We start from the raw sequence: 25,017 nt of genomic DNA, 5'->3' as shown, positions 1-25,017 counted from the left end.
GGGGCGCCGTCGTTATGGTAACAGATTACAGGCAAAAATATTTTCAGTTCGCTCTGTTAGCACTTTCTGCTGCAGTGGCTTCAAACTACGAGTCCAAAGAGAGGGTGCATTTCATTTAACGACGTCTACACGAGCTTTTATTCAGGAAGTATTTTATTTATTTGCCAGGACCATCAGTTTTGGCCTTTTATATTTTAAAAAGTCACTAGTGCATCAGTGCTAACTCTGTGTTTGTGACGAGCGGGGAGGCTGAGAGGTGGATGAGGAGGAGGAGGAGGAGGAGGAGGGGTTGTGTGGGGGAAGTTACGGCAGCTGCCTTTGCAGCAGAGGACCAAGGAGGATGTTAGTGTGTGTGTGAGTGTTTGTGTGGTTTTGCGGGACAAAATGCGGATGTGAATTGTGTCCGAACGCTGACATGTCGCCGGATCTCGTGGACGTAGTTGCAAAGAGGAGTCTGTGAGCCGAAAAGGCCGACGATCTAAAAGCCGCAGTGCCGGGAGGAAATGAACTCAACTTGTTTGAAATGACATGGATGGGGCGACTTGAATGGTGCACTCCTGCATGACTGGCTCACTCCTGAGGAAAATGTAGCTACCTGTAGGCTGCTCTTAGTCTTTTTTCCTGATTGAAACAGCTTGGATGTTCTGTTGAGATCTATCACCCACAACCTTGGTAAAAGGATGGAGAGTGGAGTCTTTCTGCCCTGCCTAGATCAGTTCATGCTGAGCCCACTTGTCACTTGGGTAAGTAATTCTGAGAGCTTTGATTTCCTGCCAAAGACCATGATATTAACCTATCACCCTGTATATTGTATTATCAACCTGTACTCTCTTTGTTATGCAGGTGAAGACATTTGTGCCAAATGATGCGGGCGTGCATTTGGACTTTTCTGAATTACTGGATGGAGACTTTTTGAATGACATAATGACCCAAATGTAAGTGGTTGCTTTAATGAGTCACTTCATGCCAGCTTTGTTCTTGCAGCTTGTATTTCATTTGTCACATTTCCAATCTAGGTTGTGTCCAGTGTCCAGATGGATATTCAGATTAGCAGCCAGTGTTTTCAAGCTGCTGGCTGTTATAGATTTAACATGACATTTGTCACTGAATTATGATTAACAGTGAGGTTTACGTGGACAATTATCGGTTGTTGTAAATGGTTCAAATAGAAATCAGCATCATCAAGCTAAGTCTTTGTTTAGTGATTAGGTATCCTCTCCTCATGCCATCTGCGGCAGCTACTGATACAGTATCAAGCGTCTGCTAACATTCTTCTCCAGGCACCAACAGTGCTGGCTTTGTCACTCCGCAGTAATAAATAGGATCTTTGTCGTCTGCAGTGGTCTTTAAATGCAACTTCCTCATGACTCGCAGGTTAGGGTTTCTCCAAAAATGTTAGAATTAGCATAAAACTTATAGAAACACAGTCGACACTCAGGAATGTCAGCTTGGGAAAAAGACTAAATCTGCCGAGACATGGGGGGACATCATAAATACTGTCAAGACGCTACTTAAGAGATTATGATTTGGTTGCCTTATGTTCTGAGGGAGCTACCCTCACTCTTTATAAGTGCTAACCTGTGGTCATCTGGCAGTTTGCAGTTGTGTCAAAGACGTGAGCAGATAGGTGGAGAGCCCCCACCTTTAGCCCTCATGTTAGGATTGAGTGACACTTCAGACATTGACGATAGTTGATAGAACTGTAACAGTTGCAAAGACAGGGTAAAACAAAACTGATGACCCAATGCACTTGTGGATAACACTGTCTAGCCACCCCAAGTCTACAGTATCCATTCATCCCACTTATCCCCCAGGGTCACAATAACCAGCTCTAAATGCAAAACAATGCTGCGCCGAGGGGAGGGGAAGAGGCGGGATAATCTCCTGGATTGGGAGACCCTTTGGGATTAGGGCCTTGGTGCTGCTGTTGAGTGGCACTGGGACACAGATGGGGGACAGGAGGAGGAGGGACACAAAACAGAGCAAACAGCTCAGAGATGAAGACAGGCAGACTAAAAATTTGATGCACAGGGCATCTAGGTAGCATCTCTCTGTATCCAGGCTTTTATTTCACATAGGCCTCCTTTCCAGACAACAAGCTGACATCTGACCTATATAACTGCACTGACGCCCATGACTGATAGCATTTCAGCTCCCGTGTGTGACAGTAGGCAGTGACAGTAACCCCAGACTACAGTAGGCTGTAACCAACAGCCCAAGAATCCAGCTAAGGGATTTCTTTGGGGTGGAAAGTCTAATGCCAACCCGGTTTGGCTCAGAAACACTCCAGTTTGGTGTCTGAATGGAATGACGTGACACAGGCTAAAGTTAGGAATGAATAGAGCCCTCATACACATGTTTTAATGGCAAGCTTTGAGCCAAGACTTTTACCAACTTGCAGTTCCCTCTCACCCCATTCCACTGACAGCCATTTGTGTTTTTTTGCGAATTGCAGAAATGTCACATAAAAATGCCTTTATGTTGTTTCCCATCTCCAGAAATCCCTCCGCTACACCTCAGGGAGTAAACAAAGCAAGCAGGGATCCAAGTCAAAGGATCCAGAACCTGAACTTTCTTGTCCAGCAGATCAAGACCTATTATCTGGTGAGTTTTGGGTGTTTTCTCCACTGTGTCTCAGCCATATAATATGTTATATAACATATCCAAGTAACACACTGCTAAGCTTTCCATCCCTCTCTCTACATCAGATTATGGTATCGGAACATTTGATTTAGATTTTTCAGTTCTGCCTCAACTTTGCATCACGCACACACTGGATCGCACATGCGCACACCAGGCTGTTGGTAGCACTTGTGTCCCAGCAGATCAACTAGTTCTTCTTAAGATGCATGGCCTAAATACCGGCCATGTAAACATCTGTGTAATCAGCACAGGAGTGAGGTTAGAGCACAGCAGAGAGACACAGGAAAACTGCAGTCAGAGCCACAGGCAGACAGACAGAGCGTGAGATTCATGGGCAGATACCACTGCTGCTAAGCTTTCAGATCTTTTAAGATCACAAGGAAAGTAATTTCACTGACCAGGGACAATCAAGTTCTATAGATAGGCACAGTTGAGGAATAGTGGCTTTTTATTATTTTAGCTACCATAGATTAAGTGATGCTAGCAAGAGCAGATCTAGTCAGTGTTACTTCTGTAGTCACAAATGTTGGTTACTATTAATGAATTTACTTAGATCTCACAAAACACAAATCACAGTGATAGAAAGGGAAACAGACAGACACTAACATACAGCACACCACATGAATGACACACCACATTCATTTGTTTCAGGCCTATCTTAAGATAAACTGTGAAAACCACATCCCTTCCAGTGCAGTTTTAGGCTCACATGCTGATGTTTAGCAGGTATAATGTTAATCATGTTCACTAAGATATTCCCTGTCTTAGTTTAGTGTACTATCATGTTCAATTAGCACTAAAAACAGAGCACAGCTGGGTTGATGAACTCAATATCATTCACTCTGGTGGTATTTTGTTCTAAACCAAAGTTTTGGACAATTTCAAAATTTGACCTGATGATGGTTCTAGATGAAAAGTTAATGAGCAAAATCACTGAATCTACTACAAAGCCATGTATCCCTGACATATTTCATTTTGCATACTGATTTCATCCTCTAAAACAACTTCCTAATCTGTATTTTCTAATACATCCAAAGACCAGAGCCTTGCTCTCAGCTCCACACTCCTTAATCACACATAATCTTGGGGGAAGGAGAGGATGTTTAAAGCTCCATGGCCAGTCAGTTAAGCTGCTCCTAACAGACAGAATGGCAGCCACCGGAAAATGTGACTGTTGGTTGAGGATAGCTGCACTGCATCAAAGGCTAAATGATGACACCAGCACTTAAACCTACTGTACACACATGCATTAACATAATGAGCCACTTTTATCTTAAAACAGGGCTGCACCAAACAGTTTTGGTGGATTTCGCCACTGCACCAAGGAAACTGGCTCTGTCACCGCCCCATTCAGGGCATTTGTTGGCTGTGTTTCTATACATGTGTCTAAGCAGCTGCTATGTGCTGTACATACATACGCTCCTGTCCTTTTCAGGCAGCTTGGCTCAACCCCAGGAAGTGTTTTATTTAGTTCGGTTTGGCCAAAATGTGCTTATCTTCCCTTTTCTCAACCCGCCTCCTGCGTCTCTCTCTGTTTTTCTTCTTTTGCAGGATAACCTGAGACAATTAATCATGATTCCTTTGCCAAACGTGTTGCTGCTTGGCAGGACTCCTTACTGTGGTATGCTCTTTTAAAGGAAACTCTCAATTGTAGCTGCTAAGTCGGTATATAGTTGTAAACCTGATTAGTCTGTGCTGATACTCAATTCGCCATAGATTGATTTCCCATAATTTACACATGATTACAAGTTAAATTGAAAATGATATATCCATAATTGGAAAAATAAGAAAACAACCCTGACGTTGAAACAAGCAGACTATTAGTATTAATGTAATTGTTTATGAAACAGTGTAGAACAAGTGATAATTTGTGTTTCTAAATACAGAGCAGTGCTTCCCAGCACTTTAAAGTGAAAATAGTCTAAGTATTTCCTCACAGACAGACTGCTTCAATCTCTCTCTGATACAGTTTTAATTCAATTGCACACTATCAGTCAGATAACCACACTGGCTTGTGATGGTGAGGCTTTGGCAAGTGGTGACCCAAATTCACCAGCCAGCGCTCTGGTCAATTTAAATCCATGCCAGCAGCTCACAGTACATCAATTTGATAAATTTTATTTCAGATAATGAACTTTTTTTTTTACTCCCTGCAGAACAAAGTCTGGAGGAAATGAAGAAACTTTTGCTGTTACTGCTGGGATGTGCAGTTCAGGTAAACATTCACTGAATTCCTTACTTTTAAGCTTAGGATATGAACATTTGCTTCATGTGGTAGTTTGTGATAGGATATTGTTTAGATATTAACCTCTTTTTCATGTCTTAAGCTGAGGCCAGAACAGGCTGCATGAGCTGATTTACTGGAGATCTAAATGTTTCCATAAATTCCCATGTTTATTTTCAGTGTGAAAAGAAAGAGGAGTACATCGAGAGGATCCAGACGCTTGACTTTGACACAAAAGCTGCAATAGCCGCACATATTCAGGAGGTATATGGCTTAATGTGACATGAGCTTAGACCACCACAGCACTGTTTTACTGCACAGTAGAGTCTGTTTATACTGTAGTTGTGCTGGTATTTTGGACAAATAAAGCACTGAAGACTGGCTTCACAGCCAGCAGAGAGGGTCAAATGATGATGCAAGAAAGCTAAATATGCTAACAAGAAACATGCAGCTGTGTGTTCATTCATATTGAATCATTCTTTTCCCAGTTACCCTGACTATCCTTTCCCATATTTACCAGCTGACCCACAGTCAGGAGAATGTGCTGGATCTGCAGTGGTTGGAGTCTAGTGAGATGAATCCAGATGAGGTGGAGGCCGTACTGAAGAACATGGCCACACACCTCCGACACCTGCTGGACCAGAGGGACACCCATCTGGAGGTACCCATATCATTCATTCTAATTATTAACTGTTTTCAGTGAATTTTGTTGTAATTTTATAAAGTGGCTACAAAGAATCCATATCAATGGTTATTGTGAAGGTACCTCATCATGTCAAGAGGCTGCAGTTCTACTCTTGAGTGTACTGATATTTTGAGGAAACTGGGTATTGACTGATCTGCAATCATTCCTTTCTGCAGACTATAGCAGAGCTAATGCAGGAGAAGGAGGGCGTGGTTAGCTTGCTCGGTAGCCCCTCCAGCCCGCAGTCCGGCGGCTACTCTCCCAGCATTCAGCAGCAGCAGCAGGCGGGGTCCCAGCAACACCTGGCAGTGGAGCTGGCTGACTCCAAGGCCAAGATCAGACGACTAAGGCAAGAACTGTGAGTACCAAGTGGAAAATAGTATAAAACATAAAGTTTATGCAGTTAAGTCAGAAGAACAAAAGCATTTCACTCTTTTACAATTTCAATATTTTTTAGTGTCATGTTACAGCAAACATACCAGTGTATAGAAAAACTGATTAAGAAACAGGAAAAGATCTTTTAAGGTTCTATGTTTTTGTTTTTAAAGTTTTTAAGAATTTAGGCTAATGTGAGAACCTACTGCAGAGGAATATGAAAAAAAGGAATATGAAAAAGTGGCAACGTAAGTGTATCTGAGTTGATCAGCCTTTTCTGAAATGTGCTTTTTCCATATTTTTTAAATCTACCTGCAATCCATTTCTTGTCCAAAATGCATAATTTTCCCAATATAGAGTAAAGCAACTCAGTGTTAGAAGTTGTGTGAAATGTTGTCTCTTTGTATGGTATGAGTTTCTTTTCTGGGTGGATACTGGTAAAGAGGTGGCCTGTCCTCTGAGGAATTGCCAGTAGAGAGTGAATGAGAGGCAGAGAGAGAGATACTACAGGATAAGAGAAGCCCTGGGGAGTTTGGCCCACATTACTGCCGGCTTGGCAGGTTCCATAGCTGTGCACTACCGTTGACCCACATTGGCTCTGCATTTCTACCACACACACACACACACACATGCTAACCCTGATCCAATCAAGATCTCAGTTCCATCTTTGCCCTCCACCCACATCTTCTCTGCTGTATTGTCCTCTCTTGTTGGGATGCTCAACTTCACACACTGTTGCCTCTGAGCAAACACAATATCACTTATAGCATCAAATGTGGCTTTACTTTGCCCTTTTAAATAGCCGGCTTTAAACAGCTCTTTATTATACATGTATACATCTCAATATGCAATACCCTGTAATAGTATGTATCTGTTTCTCATTAACATTATTATTATCTCATTAACATAATTTTAAACTAAATTAATGGGGCCTGTGGAGAAGTGTCATGTTGCAGTCCAGTATAGGTAGGTGTTTGCAATGCAAGTTTATAGAAACAGTAATAATGAGGGCCTGCTTATTATTTAGACTTAACCATCAAGCAATTAAAATATTTATTTGTTGTCTTTGGTTGTCTGCACGTGTGCTTGCCCCTGAAGCCTATATACAATATATATAAAACTATCACAAAAAAGTACAAAGTTGTGCACACTAACATAACCCACTTACTTGTCTCTCTGCATCACCTACCTTACCCCACCAGAGAGGAAAAGAGTGAACAGATGCTGGACTGCAGACATGAGCTGGAGAACATGGAGGCAGAGCTGAAGAGGATCCAACAGGAGGTTTGAAGCCATAGAAGACAAAGAATCAATTGCAGCTGCTTCTGACCGTGACACACAGTAACCTCCTGCCCGCTCTGCAGATTATACAGATTAATGCACACCATACTTTGCTGCAAAGCAGTGCTTATTGACAGCAAATTTAAACCTCTGAACTCTGACTCAGAGATACAACTAAAGCTCATATGGATTTGTCTGAACCAGAGATCTCAGCTTGTATTCTCTGTTCAGCCCTCTGGCTTAGGTTTGCTGCACTAGTTAGCATGGTTCATGTACTAAAACATTTACTGGAAATTAAAGCAGCTTTAATCAATCTTTTAGCCACTCGGGGAGCAGCAGAACAAGCTAAGACAAGACTGACATATTATCACCTATAAAGCTGATATGTAAAAGTAACAAGTAGCTGCCCATATTAGCATTCATTTGGAGTCTTGTTTCTGCCCTCCTAATGAAAGTGAACATTTACTTTGCTTTTAGATCTGTTTCTGGTCTCTACCAAAATCTGAGAAAAATATCTGATTCTTTAGCAGATTAATGCTCCACTAGCACTCCACTCTACTTGGTGCAGGCCTATGGGCCAGTGGGTTTATCAGAGCTGCACCTCAGACTGAACCAATAAAGCTATGAAACCACAACAATGAGCTTAAAGACAATGAAACATTCTGTAGAGCTGAGGGGAACTGTAGGTATTGCCCCTATTCACATACATGTAGTGATTCGAACCAAAGTTAATATGAAAATATTGATTAGTGCAGCTTTAAATATAACAAAGTCACATGATATATGATGAGGACACTTGATGAACCCCAACTAGTTTTAAAAAGCTTCCCCCCAGTAAAGGCTACTTAACATTAACATTGCAGAGCTACATTTATTTAAGTATTAAGTACTTGCCATAAATCATGCCTCTGTCTGAACCCTCACCAGAACTCCCAGCTGGTTGGGGATGCCCGTGCAGCCCGCACCTACCGAGACGAGCTGGATGCACTGAGAGAGAGAGCCATCAAGGCAGACAAGCTGGAGAGTGAAGTGGGACGTTACAGAGAGCAGCTGCACAAGTTGGAGTTCTACAAGGCCAAAGTGGAGGTAGATACAGTCTTAGTAATGTTTCTCCAGTAACTTTTTAGACATAATTTTTGATCATATATGCTCAGAACTTAGGAAATCACTAAATACTATTATGCAACAGTAACACATTGAGAAATCTTTTAACAATTTATTGGATGATAAGATGTAAGGAGTGACATGTTTGTTCATTATTCAGAAGGTTTTTATTAGATATGAAACATGAAATGTAAAGGATTGGAGATAGAGACAGTTTTAGTTTGTGGAAGGTAAAATGTATAAATCTGAGAGGTGTTTTTTGTGCATGTGTGTATTTCAGGAGCTAAAGGAGGATAACAGGGTGCTACAGGAGACCAAAGAGGTGCTGGAGGATCAGTTGGCAGGCTGGAGGGCTCGCTCGGATAAAATCCACCAGCTGGAGAAGCACATTCTGATGCTGAAGGCCCGAGTTCATGACATGGAACAGGTCAGACATCTGCACTCAAAGAGGTGTATTCTTTCTTACCTTTATGTGTAGCCTTGTATAAAGGCTCCATATTATTGTATTAAGCCATCTTGACACTCAACATTTGATCACTAATGCCTTTTCGAGACCAGATCATCTTTTACGTCTGTGTCCTCACTAGGAGAGAGAAGCTGATCGGAGGCGTGTTGAGGAGTTGCAGGAGGAGAACCTGGCTTTGTGTTTGGCTCAAAGGAGGAGCATGGAGGAGTCTCAACACCTGGGCTGGGAGTTAGAGCAGCTCTCCAAGACCAATGAGAACTCCCAGGGTGAGAACTGTTGTTAAGGTGGAGTAACAGCACACTACATTGATGAATGGGAGAAGTAGGGTAAATAAGGAGATGGGTATGTAAATTATGTGTGCATGTACGATCTATAATTTTTTTCTACTTAAAAGAACCTCGGTCAAAGGTTTAATGTCTTTGAATACAGTTTGTATATATGCAGAAAGGTGACACAGCCTAGTCTAGCCCCACTGTCAGATCAGGAGCAGTTGCACTCAAAGCAAAAGAAACACATTTTAAACATTCCTCTACACATAGCTGGTCTAAGTACTAATTTGCCAATTTTATATATTAATTTATAAAATTTTCTAATTTCTTGATTTCAAAAACTGCACCACTGTATGTGGTGTAGATGTAACAAACTACATCTTAAAACGTTTACTACCAGTCTCTCATTGTGTTTATCTCCAGTATTCTCCTTCCTTGGACAGAGAGTTAATTGCCACAATTTGTTTGTCTAAAGGCCAACAGACTCTGAGTGAGGAGGTGAGTGAGAGGACCCGCAGTCGGAATGTTGAAGCTGGAGAAAGGAGAACCAAAGTCTCCTGAGGACCATAGAGGAACTCAGAACAACCTCTATCAGCAAGAGCCCACAACCCAAACATAGTCACCACAATGAGTGTGACCGTGTCTGCCAGGTGGTCTGTAGCACTAACAACTGGACCTCATCAACAGACGAACCCTCGGGGCTACAAACCTCCTGCTCACATGTAGAAAACCGCTGCTAATACATTTCCACTCAGTGCAGGACCACAGCAGATGCTGAATGGAGATTCAAACTCCCATCAGCAACTGCACACAGAGGAGCTGGAGGGAGTCCAGAGCGAGATCCTCCTCACAGATAATCCAGACCTTCGTATTCAAGAGAAGGGACAACTGGAGGACGGAGACGGAGGAGAGCATTTCAAAGAACTGATGTCTGATCTGGAGGTTTTAGAAAACGTTCACAACAGGCTCCACTGTTTTGTGGGATCACGTGATCACTCCCCTGGCTCAAAGAACAGCAGTCCCTGCCATGACAGAATCCTCACAGGTCTGCCAACACGTTCCTCCTACACCAGCAAGCACACACAGCGGCTGGAGGCCAAGTGCAAGGCCCTGGACACAGTAAATCAGCATCTACAGACTTCTCTTGACAACACTGGTACAAATGAAATAAAAATTAAAGATTCATAATTTGATTCATTTGATTGAACAATTACTAATTTATTTAATTTCTTCTACCACCCTCTTTCTTTTTAGACCGGAAAGTTCAGCGCCTGGAGGCAGAGGTTCAGGAGCTGGAGGCAGAGAACCAGAGTCTGCAGGCCACTTTAGAGGAGCTTCGGATCTCTGCAAGACGCCTCGAGCAACTGGAAACAGAGAAGCAAAGCCTGGAGCAAGAAACAACAGCTCTGGAGAGAGACAAGAGGCAGCTGGAGAAAGAGAATCGACGTCTCCGCCAGCAGGTTGTTTTTTAGGAGCAAGGTGTCAGTTGCTCATTTAAGGTTGGATAATGTTTCAAAGACTTACTAAATAAATTGACTACTTCCTCTGTCTCAGGCTGAAATCCAGGAAGCCAACTTAGACAGCAGTAATGTCTGTATGGCCAGTCTGGAGAGGGAGATGAGACTTCTGGTGAAGGAGGCGGAGGGGTTACGGGAGACTGCTGAGAGGGTCAAAGGCTTGGAAAGAGACAACAGGGAACTGACCAAGCAAGCTGCTATCGACCAGAGGACCCTGGCCACGCTCAGAGAGGTGAGGGGAGGATGTCCATGCTGTCCAGCTAACGCTGACTGGATAAATAATCTGCCCTGGCTTAGCCTGACATTTCACTGATACTGCACTATTTCCCCCTAGGATTCTTACAGCAGCAATGTGCATCACAGGGTGCACACATACAGACATATTCACCTGTGTACTAAGATCCAAAAAACATAACAGTAACCTCGTCATATGGCTTCTGTTTTGATTGATAGCTTTCATTCAGTTTATGTCCTAATATGCACATCAGCAAAAAAAGCCCTCTTCTAGACTATCAAATTAATTGGTTCTCAATGTCCAAAAATGACAGTAATGAAAATAAATGGTAATTTTTTATATATTTTTTTAACTATTCATAGCAAGGTTTACTGTTTGTCTTTAGGAGCTGGTGAGTGAGAAGCTGAAGAACCAGCAGAGAGACAATGAACTGGAGAGGCTGACCCATGAGCTGGAGATGAGGAACCTGTGCCAGGAGCGTACACAGCAGGCTGAGCAGGAGACGCCAGACAACAGGTGCTTACATACTGCTTGAAATTATATCTTTTTCTATTCTTTTTCTTTTTCTAAGTCTCTTCTTTCTTCTGTGTGGCAGGTTCAAGATGCTGGAGTCAGAGTTGGAGTCGTCTCTGAAAAAGTCTCTGCAGATTAAAGAGGACAAGATGGCCGCCCTGGAGGCCCGTCTGCAGGAATCCTCTGCCTTGAACCAGCAGCTACGCCAAGAGCTCAAGACTGTAAGTCACCAGGCCTGGAAAAAAAAACTGTATCATGCTTTGTTACAGATGTAAATGTTGTGACCTCTTTCCATCACACAGGTGAAGCTGAGCTATGAGGCTTTGCAGCAGAGGCAGGAGGAGGAGGGGACAGCGTCGGGTTCCACCCCTCCAACAGAGACCAGCAAAGCAATGAGTGAGTGGCTGCGTGAAAGCCAGGAGGCCACCAAGGAGCTGCTAAAGGCCAAAGACCATCTTATTGAAGTGGAGAGGAATGTAAGTCTAAGGCTTCTATTAAAGTAACCAAAAGATTTGGCTGTGCAGAACCATGTATTTATAAAAATGTGCTGTTGGTTTTAAAACACACTAGCATTTGCTTTTGATGCTGGCTTAATATTAATAATAAACCACACAATCTCCTGAGAGCAAACAACTCCTCTCCTGCTCCTTCTATACCCACTGTATCCTCCTCTCCTATACAGAATGCGACACTGGAGGCAGAGCGCCAGGCTATGCAGGCCCAGCTGAAGCAGCTGGAGAGTCAGTCTGACAGCCAGCAGGCTCAGATCCTCGCCCTGCAGAGGCAGGCTGCCTCACTGCAGGAGAACAACACAGCCCTGCAGACACACAACGCTAACCTGCAGGTACCATGACAATACACAGTATTCTCTGTTGCACACTTAACCTAACAGCTCCTGAACTCACAGATATTTCTGATATAGTCCTGTAAAGTTTTCTGTTAGGCCTCTCCACTGAAAGGCTTGCCCAAGCATACACAAGCCATGTACATTGCATCAACTGCCAATCAATTTTCCCCTCCTTCTTTTCCAGGTGGAGAAATCTACGCTGAACTCACAGAGCGCCTCCCTCATGGCCCAGAATTCTCAGTTGCAGCAGCAGCAGTCAAGGACAGAAAGCGAGCGGGACAGCGCCATACAGGAACGCGAGGAGCTGCGCGGCGTCCACGAGCAGCTCTTACGAGATCACGAGCGGCTGACAGCTCTGCACGAGCGGCAAGCCATGGAGTACGAGGCCCTGATGGGCAAACACGGCTGTCTGAAAAATGCTCACCGCACACTGGAGCTGGAGCATCGCACACTGCAGGACAGGTGGGGGAGAGAAGACACAGCCGCAATCTAGGCGCTATTGGTGAATTGTCAGCCCACGGGGAACGAGATTCCTGTATTTGATGTGTGTGTCTGTGTCTATATGGGGGGTATATTTAGATACAATAGCCTGTTGCAGCAGCGGGCCAAGCTGGAGGACCTGGAGAAAGCCTTGAAAGAGGAGCAGATGAGGATGGCTCTGGAGAAAGAACAGCACAAAACAACTGCCGCTGAATGTTGCAGGCTGCGTGATGAGAAGGACTGGTGAGGAGGCACACTTAACACGCACGTAGTACATACACGCTCATCTACCTCACCTCACCTAATCGTCTTTACAAGGCCGTACACAGTCTGTGTATGATCTTCACATAAACAAAAGCACATGCACGCACAGTCTCACGCTGTCATCACTGCACATCTTTTTCCAAGGCTGAACCAGACGTACCGTCAGCTCCTTAATGACAACGAATTGCTGACAGCAGATCACAAGCAGCTCAAGAGCCAGCTGAATGAGGCCAAGCTGGAGCACACCTGGCTGGAGGCCGACTTCTCCAAGCTCAAGAAGGAGTTTCAGCAGCTGGACATCGCCTCTACAAAACTCAACAACCAGTGTGAGGTAGGGACATGCAGCAGGTTATGCTGGTGTGGTAAACTGCCCCATAATCTCTTAACCATAGCACAGTATACATAGTACATTTATGCATGTTTGTCTGTGTCATGTTCAGTTGCTGAGCCAGTTGAAGGGCAACCTGGAGGAGGAGAATCGCCACCTACTTAGTCAGATCGAGACCCTGATGCTACAAAACCGAACACTGTTGGAGCAGACTATGGAGAGCAAGGATCTGTTTCATGTTGAAGAGCGACAGTATATGTATGCAAAATAAGATAGTGTAGCATTAAATGTTGCCTGATCTGTTGTCATTTACATCAGGTCATAATATTTTATTAATGAGCTAATGCAGTAAGGCTCAGGTTGCAGACTGTATAAAATGTACACTGTTAAGGGCACTAAAAAATACCACAGTACTCAACAGCAGCCCCATAATTCTAAGTGATCTGTCTATTTTCTCCCTCTGCATGTCTCTGTTCAGTGACAAGCTTAATGATTTGAGGAGGCAGAAGGAGAAGCTGGAGGAAAAGATAATGGACCAGTACAAATTTTATGAGCCCTCGCCTCCTCGCAGGTAAGTCGCCTGTAATAGTATTATATGATGTACTATTACACTAATGACTAACTATGACTACTTAATGACTATGGCAGGTCACATTTACATTTTACTTCAGTCATTTCAGTTTATATACAGTCATTTGATCATCTTGTATAGAGGGACTTGCTGGTTAGCAGACTGCCTTTTGAACCCACATAAACTAGCTGCAACAAAACACTGATATATTATCCACTTTTAAGTCTATGTAGTGAGCTTATTAAAAAACTGTTGCTTATTTACACATCGAGCAGATATGGAGCAACATTAGCATTCATTTGGAGTTGTGTATGTGTCCACCTGATGAATGAAGTCCAATATTCACTCTCATTTTAGCTGTGTTTTCGCCATCAGGAGTGAACCAAAGCAATAAAGTTGTAGGTCTTAAAACCAAAACAATGAGCTGTGAGATGCTAAAATACAAACTTTTTCTCTTGTATATCTGCTCTTCCACAGACGTGGAAACTGGATAACTCTGAAACTGAAGAAGTTGATTAAATCTAGTAGCCGTGAACATGGACCGGACCGCCCCCCCACGCCCACACACTCGGGTGTTACTGAGTCACACCTGGTCTGTCATGACAATGGCTCCTTCATCAGTTCAGATGGCTCTGGAGCCTCCAATTCAGCAGGTGATGCCATCTCACCCCAGCGTCGCAGTGAGTATGACCCTCTTGAATTCACCAGATGGTCTCCCACTGACTTGGCAGAATTGACCTCGTCAGAGTACCAAAGTCCCCCTTTCACTACCTCAGCCATAGACCGCAAAGTAAGATCATCCGTGGCAGGGCACAAAGATCATTCAGGAGTGTGTCCATGTGGGGTCCAACCCACTGACAGAGAAGAGAAAGACATGAGGGAACCGATAGCCAAGACACTTTCATCTGCATGTGCTAGCTTCATTTGAAGGACAGACATCTTTCCAAAATTTAACAAAACTATGCTCTCCACCACATTTTTTCAGGAGACGCAAAAACTCTATAAATAAAACACTAAATAAATGTATTTTAAAATAAACCTGTTCCAGCATTGTTGTCATGTGTAGTAATATCTTCACATGGTAGGTCTTAAAAGTTAAAAACTCTAGCAAAAAATGATTATTAATCACCTTAAAATGGTGTTTCTTTTTTTTGTAAACACCTAAACACAAGGAGGGAGATCTTAGTAATTTAAAAGTTATTATGTCCCTATTGAAGATCCAGTGAATCTGCAAAACAGATACAACAGGTATTGTATTCAGTGGGTTTTAAAGCAATCAAATGTGTGTGTCATTTTCCAAACTATCATTCTTCCTGATGCATGATGTGAGTAAACTTTCCTCAACAGTCCCTAATGTCTTCCCTGTGTTTTTTCACTTGTCTTTCTGTATTTCCTCACGCCCTCCGTACTGCCTGATTCCTTCCTTCCCTTGTCTCTTCCTTCCCTACCTTCCCTCATCTTCCCTTACTTTCCTCTCTCTCCGCTCACATCCCTCAACTCCCTCCCACCCTCTCTGTCTTCTTCTGTCTCATTCTTCTGTGAAAAAAAGCCACATTGAGAATGTTTCCCCGTATGAGGAACAGGCTGAAGGACAGAGACAAAGTCAAGTCCATCTTCCGTCGTTCCATGTGTAAGAAGGAGTGTGGTCCAGTGTCTGTGGCCTTTTATTTAACTCCTAACTTTATTATACTGGAGTGTCTGTGCTGCTGTATTGTTTTTTTTTTTTTTTATCATCTGTCACATGCTGTAATGCTGACATAACACTGGCTTTAGTAGGATTTATCAACATCAAGGTGTAAAATCAGCTGACATCAGTCCATCCATGCCAACCTCATTTCACCACACTAACTTTAAATATTTTTTCTAACACAGATCAGAGCAGAAACTTTCTAGCAGAGTGGCTCTATATGAGGACAGTCTGGGGTATTTTATTAGAACAATGGAGGTCAGAGAAATACTGCATTGCAGGAGGACAGTGGTGCTGCATGAGCTCTGCCCCACCAGCAGCCAGCTGTACTATAGGAGCAGTATAGAACAAGAATTTTAGATATAATAGGTATAATCTGGAGAAAACAGGACATCTACATCTCCATGTTATCAACGCCACAAAAGAAACACCTCATAACTTCCACTACCAGTTCACCTATCTACCACCTCCCTCACCCACCTCCCATTTCCCACCTCTTCCATTCCTTCGCTCCAACAATGTAGCCCTGAGCAGCTTGGCATCTCCTGTGGCCCAGTGGACAGACAGCTCAGAGCAGCAGAAAGGGTCAGAGGCTGATATGGAGGAGGACAGGAAGGATGCACTGACCTCATCCCTTACCACCTCCATCTTGTCCATTCTCCACCTTCATCATCATCCCACCACTCCACCACCTGGCCGTCTCCACACCACTACCAACACCAACACCACAGACACTGTTCCAGATGTTTCTGAGCTGTGGGTGACAGGTAGAAGCATCCATGAACCACTGTTTTGTTTGATGTCATCTGCATTAGTTAGATGTTAGAATAGAGTGTAGAGGAGAGCAACACGCTTATGTGCTTTTCTCATTTTAAGTGCAGAAGCTCGAAGTGTTCAAGTGTCAATCACCCCAGAACCATTCAGTGATTTCATATTTTCTGCCCCACAGACAAGGATTCAAATGATAGAGCTGTGCCATCTGGATTTGAGGACAACGACGAGCTGCAAAATCACGGTAAAGCCCGGTGGATACTCATTTAGAGGATTCAGCAAGCATACAGATGTATTACCAGCTCAGGAATTAGAGTAAATCCATCAAATCGCAATCATGACCCTGTTTTATATTAATCTCTACACTGACCACATAGGCCAACAACTGTTAGAGCAAGACTTGTCTCTGCTGCCCCCTGCTGGTCATAAATAATGACATGCTGATGCAGCTTACAGATTTTGTGACAGCAGTGAAAATGTGTGTGTGTGTATATATATATGTGTGTGTGTGTGTGTGTATAGTACTGAAGCTCTTTCAAAAACATCATAATCTGTTTCCAGCTCTGAATGGCGTCCAGAGTCGAGCACAGAGTGAGAGCAGCGGTGAGTTCAGCCTGAGTCTGGAGAACGAGCCGTGGTCGAACGGCAGCAGCCCCATCCAGCAGCCTCCGTCACGCCGCTCCTCCTCCTCTTACCAGCCTCCCAGCGATACCTCCACGCCCCAACACAAGCAGAAAGCTTCCACCATGCCCATTACCAAATGTCAGAATTCAGATCTCCAGTCCACAGCCAAAACAGAAAGATCTTGGGCTCTCTCAGGACTTCTGGCTCACTAGGGGTACAAAGAGCATCCGAAGGGGGTCACGAGGGAAAGTGACACGTCGCTCATCAGATGCAGGGGGCACAGACAAAATTAACCCAGGGCTTAATGAGATGAATTCGAAATCGAGCTTGAGCAAAGCTGACGCCATCCGAGCCTCAGCTTGTTCACCAATCACCGTGTTGTATGTTCAGGGGAAGTCTTCCTCGATGTCTGGCTGCCTCAACTGTTTCTCCACTCCTCTGGGGAAAGAGGGGCGACTGAAAGGGCCTAAATCACCAAAAAGTCTCCCCCGTGCCAGCAGTGTCATTTCTACAGCAGAGGGCTCATCCCGACGTTCCAGTGTCAACAGCGACTGCAGGGTGACAGTCAAGACTGACTCTCACCAAGCCCAGGTTTCACAAGAGAGCCATAATCAAGAGGGAGCTATTAATCAGAATCAACAACCAGACCCAGACACTAAAAACAGTGAGCCTGAGCCAGTTCCTCCTGTCAAACCTCCCAGAGACCCAGCAGTTGTTGTTCCCACAGACCACCCCAAATCCCCAGTGCAGGAGTCACTTTTTGGCTCCTCGTTCACTTTCAACTCCGTCTTCTCAAACACGATCTTCAGCGATTCTGTGGTCATGACCACGACCAGTCTGGATGCACTCGACAGCAACCAGACCTTCCTCTGTCTGAATCCATCTCTGGTACAGAACTGTCCAGCTGAGAGCCAGGAGCCCTCTCATAACACACCTCAGACAGTGCTCAACATGGATGATGAACCAGAGTCAAAATGCAGAACATGCAGCTGGGCTGGAAGAGAAGGACAAGCCACTTGCTATTGCATGAGGGCAGCTGTTACATCATTGATTATTATGCCATTCAAATACAGCAGACGGCTACAAGGCCCCCGTTTTATCACATCAACCGAAGCACACAATTTAAGTCACTGTAACTGAATCATATTCCTCTGACTAAGTATACAATTATCCTAAAAGTTGTGTTGAATAAAAAGATGTTTGGATGCTTTTGGTTCAGATTTCTGTCACACTGCTTCAGTAACATGACCAGCTTTTACTTTATATACAGTATACCTGTGTAAGAGACTATTCAGCAATTCACAGTATTATGTTTCTGTTCAGATTTTGCACAGGCTGTCAATAATATACTAAAATAAGAGATATTCTTTTTTGCCCATGAATAATTAGATTGATGTTTGTGACCCAAGCCTGTTTAGCTCTGCTTTACCGCACTGACAATCCTGTGTTATGTGTAGTTGTGTTTGCCAAAACATTTTGTTCATGTCTGCTATTATTTATGCCTGTCTGTCACTCAGACAGGACCTTTAACTTATTGTAAGTTGCTTTCTGTGTCACTTTGATTTGAATTTAAGTCTGAGGGGTAAATGTGATGTTCACATGTGAGAAAATGTGTAAATCTTGTAAAATAGGATGTGCACCTGAATGTTATTTTCCCTTAAATAAAGAAACCCTCTGTGTGAAATATGCATTTGCACTGTCATTCTTTTATAACCATGAGGCGCACTTGTGCCCCCTCACTGTTTCTATTGGATGGGAGATCGGTCACATGACTGTATGCGGAAGTGAACCATTTTTAGTGGAAAAACAAAACATTCGGGGGTGGCGTTGAATTACTCAAGCTGGACTCAGGTTTGCTGCAGTGGTTTCATAAGCTGTACCGTATAACTCGACAGTTATACCCAGGGTTTGGGACCATGCTGAGCGCCGCCGCTGCGGAGAGGAACAAAGAGCCCATCCTGGCGGTGCTCCGGGAAAGCGTGAACACCAGGAGACCCCTGCAGGCGCTGGAGATCTCCTCCGGTACCGGGCAACATGTCACACACTTCGCTCAGGCCCTGCGGAATATAACCTGGCAGCCCTCAGAGTATGACCACCAGTCTCTTGACAGGTAAACGCAGGTTATTTGTATCACTTAGCAACAGTTTATATAGCTTGTGTACTCAATGAGATGTTTACAACCTCGCGTATTTAAGGTATAACTTAATCTCTGCGTAATAAATTTGACAGTAGCCACTGAGCTCAGGTATTACGGTAGATCATATTAAAGGACAACTAAATGGCAAATATTACTTATACCACCGATGCAGTACATATGCAGGCAGACTGCTCGTAAATGTGTTTTGTTGGAGGGTGCCTGCATTAACAATAATGTGTTTTGTTTCTATTCTCAGTATAGAAGCGTACAGAGCTCGCTACCAGCTGATCAATGTGAAGCCTGCAATCCACCTGGATGCTTCTCTGCCCTATCAGTACTGGGGAGGGATCCAGCCAGAGAGCCTCGACCTGGTGGTCAACATCAACATGATCCACATTTCTCCAATAGCATGTACAGAGGTAGGACAAATTGCACATTTGTTAGGCAATAATGTACTCACCACTAAACCGCCCAGTGCTGGGATCAAGACATTTTTCTAAGATAAGTTTCATTACTTAAATTAACTCTTTGCAACTTTTGCTGAATAGAAGCAGTCGACAACAGACTGAAGAATGTCAGTTACACAGCAATAGCTACCTTAAGTTAGCCAACATTATCCACCCTCAGCTATTGGTCATATCAGACCAAGTAAAGCTGTAATAGCAATACCTGAGTGTGTGAGTTGAGCAGAAGTGTATTTTACTGCTTATTAAATCAACTTTTCATTTGTAAGAGAAAATTATTTCTTTTTTTTTCTTTCTTCTTTTTTTGTACAGAGAGCTGTTGACTGGTCCTGATGTTCAGGTTGCATAAAGTGGAAATACTGTAGTTTATGCCCCCCCAGAATATATATACACTACAACCATTTTGACTCATAACTCCTCAGACAATTACTATAAGCAATGCTCATTTACAATATCTGCCTCAGGTCTTTCAATCTATAAAAGAGACAAGAAGAAAAGGCTTAGTTGTTGCCCTCCCTTCCACTTAGTCTCCACGGCATATCATGAGATGCTAGTGCCTGAAGACGTTACTATTTTCTTCTAGGGTTTATTCAAAGGAGCCGGAGCATTGTTGAAGCCACAAGGTCTTCTAATGACATATGGGGTAAGTGAAAAGACATTTTGTGTCATAAAGATGCACTTTCCACATTCAACACATTCTACTTTCACATGTAAACATCCAAGTGTAATAACATATGCAACATCACATATTTTGTTGTTACTTTACCCTCAGCCCTATGCAGTGAATGGTCAGATCACCCCACAAAGCAATGTTGACTTTGACTACAGCTTACGTCAGAGGTGAAGTACTCTGTGCTGAATGAATCTTTCAGTGCTTAATGGAAATTGAGTTAATGAAGAACTTTGAAAGGAATTTAGTGGTCACGATCTTTTCTTTTCAAATGCATGCAATAATTATAAATGTTGCTCTGAAGATGTTAATTCCTGATTATATCAAACATGCAGTAGCATCTGTTTGCTCTGTATAAGAGAGAGAAATAGTACATAATTTATCATCAAGGTCCAAATGTTTTTGTCATCTATATGATCACTAATGAAAATGTGATTGTGGGATATTACAAAGTTGTATTTTTAATCTTGCAGGAATCCAAAATGGGGACTCAGGGATATCTCCCTCCTGAGCTCTTTAGCACAAAAAAATGGTTTATTCCTGGAGAAAATAGTAAGTGAACAGCTCATTTAATCATCCAACACAATTCTTTTTTCTGACATGTAAAAGATGAGAACATAAATAATGCAATTATGGGATTATTGGTTTACTAATGTATGATTTTAAATGTTTTCTTTGCAAGGTGGACATGCCAGCAAACAACAAGTGTCTTCTGTTCAGGAAGGAGAGTTTGGTGTGAAGTATCCTGCTGTTGGATGCAGACCAGTTTGGGAGCAGGATGGTCAAAGCGCCTTAACTTACACTTGAAGCTCAGATACATTGCCAAATTTTTCAGAACTGTAAATGGCTCATGTTGCCCCATACTCTAATAGACGTTGACATTAGATGAAATCATTTGATCTGAACTGTTATACTCCAATCTATGATACACTATATTGCACACTTGAGTAAAATCAATAAGGCTCACAGATATGTTGCTTGTGTACTACATTTACCTGAAGACAGCTGCCTATTCATCTTTTAATTTCTTGATTCAGTTTGCAGAGACTATTAGTAAAACTAGTTAAGCAGAAGTGCTTTGCAGAGAGAACATGCTGTACATCAGATGAAAGAATACATAATAACACAAAGGAATCTAGAAAAAACACTTAAAAATGACTAAAGACTAATGTAAATGACTAATATAAAGAGCCCCATACAACATAAACATAATAGAACAGAAAAACACAGTACAGAGGTAACATACTGTAGGTATCTTTCTTTCACAAGCTAGGCATTTTTGCAAACTGATCAACTTGTGTGGCTGCTAATCTGCTACAGTCTTGTTTTTAACAATACAAATATATAGAGTATGTGACAAAATAATATCTACATTTAAACTTATTTAAAAAGAGCATTTCGGTATTAGTATAATGGGCTCACAACACATCTGGAATGTAGTACAACCTGTGTTGTAATTAATATATATTGTACATACAAATAATTTCTCACAACTTCATTAGCATACAGTATTGAACATATTTTTGTCTTTTGATTTTAAGAGTTATTAAATATCAGCTTCTCTTGTTGCAGTTCTTTTGTTTATCTTCAGTGCTAAAGGTAAAGGTCACCACAGACAATCTGTGGGCAAACAGGTCTAAGTCTTGGCAGTTTTATGATGCCTTGCAGGTCTTTTTGTCCAAAACCTCACGAAGCTTCTTGAGTCTGCGTTCAGTTATGGCTCTGACATAGCTGTCTGATTGGATGATGGCTATGCCATCCTGTACCACACCCATCACCAGCAAAGGGTTTTCCTCCATGGTGATGTTGGGGCAGGGACAGCTCCAGTCTATCTTGGCAATAGTCACCTCTAGGTGTTTGGTATTGAAGAAAGTCAGTCCCATTTTTTCATCTCTCAGGACCTCTTCCAAGCTAAAGCGGGCTAACCCAGAGTCCAGATCCTCCACCAGCTCTGTCAGCCGCCCCACGATGGCAAAGTCACTGCGGCATAAGCTGGGAACCATTTTCCCCTTTACCCGACAGGTCTTACAAGGTCTCCTTTTGGGTTGTGGGCAGTTTGCTTCACACTCCTTTTTGGTGCGAAAGCTGTTGGCATTCCCATGGCAGCCACCATAGGCGAAGGCTTGGCACTGTTTCATGACGGAATTCCAGGCCCAACGTGCCTCCCAAGATTTGCAGGGCCCCTGGACAGCAGGCAAGGAGCAGATGCCCATTCCCTCTCTCTGACAGGAGGCCTTGCACTCCTCGTAAGTCTCAAATCGGTTGCGACTGTCGTCACATCCGCCGTTGCTGAAGGCCATGCAGGAGCCCAGCTTGGTGTCATAATACCAGTCCACATGGCGCTCTCCACTGCACACCCTCAGGTCTACTTCAGCCAGGCAGTCTGCTGGTGAGAATGGTCTCCCCATGGGCATCTCAGGATCTTCAAAGAAATCATCATCGGCCCTGCGGATGACAGACAGCGGGTAGTCTGCGCGAAGAACTCCAGCAGAATTCCTTGCGATGCAGGTGTAGATACCTGTGTCCCACACCTGGGCGTTGTAAATGACCAGCTGTCCGATGTTGGTGATGACCACGTTACCATACATCTGGTCGGGCCTCATGACCAGCCGTTCCTGCCGCTCACTCTGTTTCTCCCATGTAACATCAGGTCTGGGGACTCCAATGATGTCACAGTGGAAGCTGACTGTGCCTCCGACGTAGATGGACTGATGGTGAGGGTTGGAGTACAGTGTGGGGGGCATGGGGTCCTCCTGGGAGGATGTCGGAGTGGGATTAGCAGTAGTGTCTTGGGGAAGTGGACTAGTGTGGGGCCCAGCAAGGTAGAAACGACAGGCGACCACCGTTAGAGTCACCCCTCGGATGCAGGCTTCTGCGTCCATGTAGCAGCGGTTGAAGTAGGTGAGGCCATCCGAAGCACAGGTGAAGTTGGGCTCCTTCTCACATCGGTCCTGGCACTTGCAGATGGGCTGGCCATCCCAAATGTCACAAGTTGCTCCTTGCTGGCTGCAGATAAAGCCCTCGCAGGTAGCCATGGAGGTGGGGGTATCGTCTCCTTTGCCTCCACCCTGCCCATCTGGCTGTGCAGGGGTGCCATCAGAGAAACGTGCAGCCACACAGCTGTTGAGGCCACACACGTTGGTGCAGCATTTCTCAAAGTCAGCACAGTCCTGCACACACAGAATGTTAAAAAAAAAAAAAAAAAGTAGATGTGAAAGCTAATTAAAACAGAAAGAAAACCAAATCAACAGATTAACATACATGCTTGATTATTCTTAAATGGTTAAATGACATCACCTCATCGACGTTGCACTCCCTCTCACAGGTGCTTTGCGCATCAACCCAGAGATTGGAATTCAGCTTGTTGGGACAAAGTCCCTCGTGTTCAACTTTGGCTCCTGCCACACTTGCACACAAAGAAATCTCGGGTAGATCGCAAACCAGGACCATCAGCAAGTATACACATATCCATCCTGATCCTAGTTTATTGGAGCCGGGCGCATTATGCCAATGTGTATTCTTTAGACGTCTATCCTCCAAGAACTGTAGAGGAATTTTATACATTGTTGCCCTTTTGCATGAGTCGCCCACCGAGTAATTCCATTCCTCATTTAGGTCTTAAGAAAATGAAGAAGACTACTGTCGATTTTCAAAGGTGCTCATCCGTTTTGTGCATAAACATAAGAGTCAGTTTGCTGCGCGCAGAGAGAGAAAAGTTGGAGCATTCCAAACGGACAGAGCGAGTTCCCATGCGTTGGACATAAAGTGAACAAAGTATATTCCGAGGAATACGTATTTTTTTAAAAGCAACTGAGCTGCAGAAAATATTCGTTTTGATCATCAAAACAAAACTCTCGCAACAATAGGCAAAATCTCATTCACGTCGATTCCCAGAACGGCGAAATAAGCGAACGAAAACTGCACAATGAGAAAGAAAGACGCAACATCAGCCTTTCAGAGTGTGAATGGAGGTGGAAAGGGCAGCCCCCTCTGACCGCCCCCACGGTCGTCCAGTGTCTGAAACTTTTATGAAGCAGCACCATGCGCTAAGCAACTGGACAAACATTGTAAAAACATCAAAGAAAACGTGGGGTCGTGGTGGCAAACTGTCCCAACAACCCGTGCGCACGGAGCCAAACATTCCGGTGAGAAATCCAACGTTAGATGCGTCCAGACAGAATTTATAGAGGTGTCATTCATAAAGAAGGTAATGGGCAGTTTTCTCGCTAAGAGCTGATGTGGTTGTTGGTTAGAAATCCATTTTCAGTGATAGTAAGATATGTCCAGATGTTTTACGCAATGCAAACTTGTAGAAAGCTTACTTTTCTTGTACAAATCAAATAGCAAATTGGAGGAAAAAAGTCGTTTGGAGCGCAAGGCAAAGAAAGCGTGAAAACCAAACACTAGGCGTGTCGCATCACGTCTTGCAAAACATGTTGTTTACGTCTTCCTTGTCTAGACGTCGGTCAATTCACCACCGTCCCTCGTTCACACGGAGCTCAGAGATGCCACGGTCAGGTGGGAAGACGTAAAGTGCCACATTTTCAATGGTGTGCGACTCATCTTTGTCCCGGCGCAGCTCCCGAGGCGATGAGAAGCAGCTCCCCTCATCTTTTCATTGGAAGTGACCCTACAACCTTTGGGTGACTTTTGACCGCGCTGCATTCATTCATGCCGGTTATCCAAAACTGGCCAATACCGAGGGAGCAGCTAATCAATTCAGCAGCAACCCCACCCCATGGGTTTTTATTGCACTTGAGCTCCTCGGACAAAGGGAGCAAAAAATATTCCCACAATTCCGCACAATGACCTTGATAAATGTTTGAATGAAAAACAAATCATCGCAGTATAGCGAACAAGTT

The 25,017-nt window shown here is 43.6% G+C and overlaps 3 protein-coding genes across 3 annotated transcripts; 2 read left to right on the top strand and 1 right to left on the bottom strand.

The window, feature by feature from the left end:
• On the top strand, nt 1-18,570 carry LOC108875716 (girdin-like). Its single transcript, XM_018664817.2, is given in 32 exon segments — nt 1-743; nt 844-935; nt 2,499-2,604; nt 4,195-4,264; nt 4,800-4,858; nt 5,048-5,131; nt 5,388-5,528; nt 5,729-5,910; nt 7,130-7,211; nt 8,136-8,294; nt 8,593-8,739; nt 8,900-9,044; nt 9,523-9,581; nt 9,584-9,769; nt 9,819-10,203; nt 10,302-10,507; nt 10,602-10,796; nt 11,185-11,315; nt 11,395-11,533; nt 11,615-11,788; nt 11,995-12,156; nt 12,344-12,621; nt 12,739-12,882; nt 13,048-13,234; nt 13,344-13,489; nt 13,710-13,802; nt 14,280-14,482; nt 15,352-15,432; nt 16,014-16,256; nt 16,439-16,504; nt 16,822-17,051; nt 17,053-18,570. Coding segments are annotated over 32 exon segments (5,610 nt in total). The 5' UTR covers nt 1-680; the 3' UTR covers nt 18,025-18,570.
• An 87-nt stretch (nt 18,571-18,657) lies between these two features.
• On the top strand, nt 18,658-21,726 carry mettl26 (methyltransferase like 26). The gene is made up of 6 exons (XM_018664637.2): nt 18,658-18,994; nt 19,278-19,440; nt 20,069-20,128; nt 20,258-20,325; nt 20,629-20,707; nt 20,838-21,726. The coding sequence occupies exons 1-6, from the start codon at nt 18,801-18,803 to the stop codon at nt 20,892-20,894; spliced, it is 621 nt and encodes a 206-aa protein (XP_018520153.1). The 5' UTR covers nt 18,658-18,800; the 3' UTR covers nt 20,895-21,726.
• An 81-nt stretch (nt 21,727-21,807) lies between these two features.
• On the bottom strand, nt 21,808-24,985 carry wfikkn1 (WAP, follistatin/kazal, immunoglobulin, kunitz and netrin domain containing 1). The gene is made up of 2 exons (XM_018664632.2): nt 23,453-24,985; nt 21,808-23,325 (listed from the first exon to the last, which is right to left on the bottom strand). Exons 1-2 carry the CDS (start codon nt 23,717-23,719, stop codon nt 21,808-21,810), a joined length of 1,785 nt encoding a protein of 594 aa, XP_018520148.1. The 5' UTR covers nt 23,720-24,985.
• Nucleotides 24,986-25,017: the final 32 nt, after the last annotated feature.

Source organism: Lates calcarifer, linkage group LG5, assembly GCF_001640805.2.
Source record: "Lates calcarifer isolate ASB-BC8 linkage group LG5, TLL_Latcal_v3, whole genome shotgun sequence".
NCBI lineage: Eukaryota > Metazoa > Chordata > Actinopteri > Centropomidae > Lates > Lates calcarifer.
Note: the sequence above shows the minus strand (reverse complement) of the source record. Positions and strands in the feature narration are given on the sequence as shown.

Bases quoted from the DNA above. Each gene is read 5' to 3' on its own strand.
- mettl26 (XM_018664637.2), top strand. From the start codon at position 18,801: ATGCTGAGCGCCGCCGCTGCGGAGAGGAACAAAGAGCCCATCCTGGCG. The intron at 19,441-20,068 runs GTAGGACAAATT...ATTTTCTTCTAG, and splicing joins CTCCAATAGCATGTACAGAG to GGTTTATTCAAAGGAGCCGG. The intron at 20,326-20,628 runs GTGAAGTACTCT...TTAATCTTGCAG, and splicing joins GACTACAGCTTACGTCAGAG to GAATCCAAAATGGGGACTCA.
- wfikkn1 (XM_018664632.2), bottom strand. From the start codon at position 23,719: ATGTATAAAATTCCTCTACAGTTCTTGGAGGATAGACGTCTAAAGAAT. The intron at 23,326-23,452 runs GTGATGTCATTT...CTGTGTGTGCAG, and splicing joins GGGAGTGCAACGTCGATGAG to GACTGTGCTGACTTTGAGAA.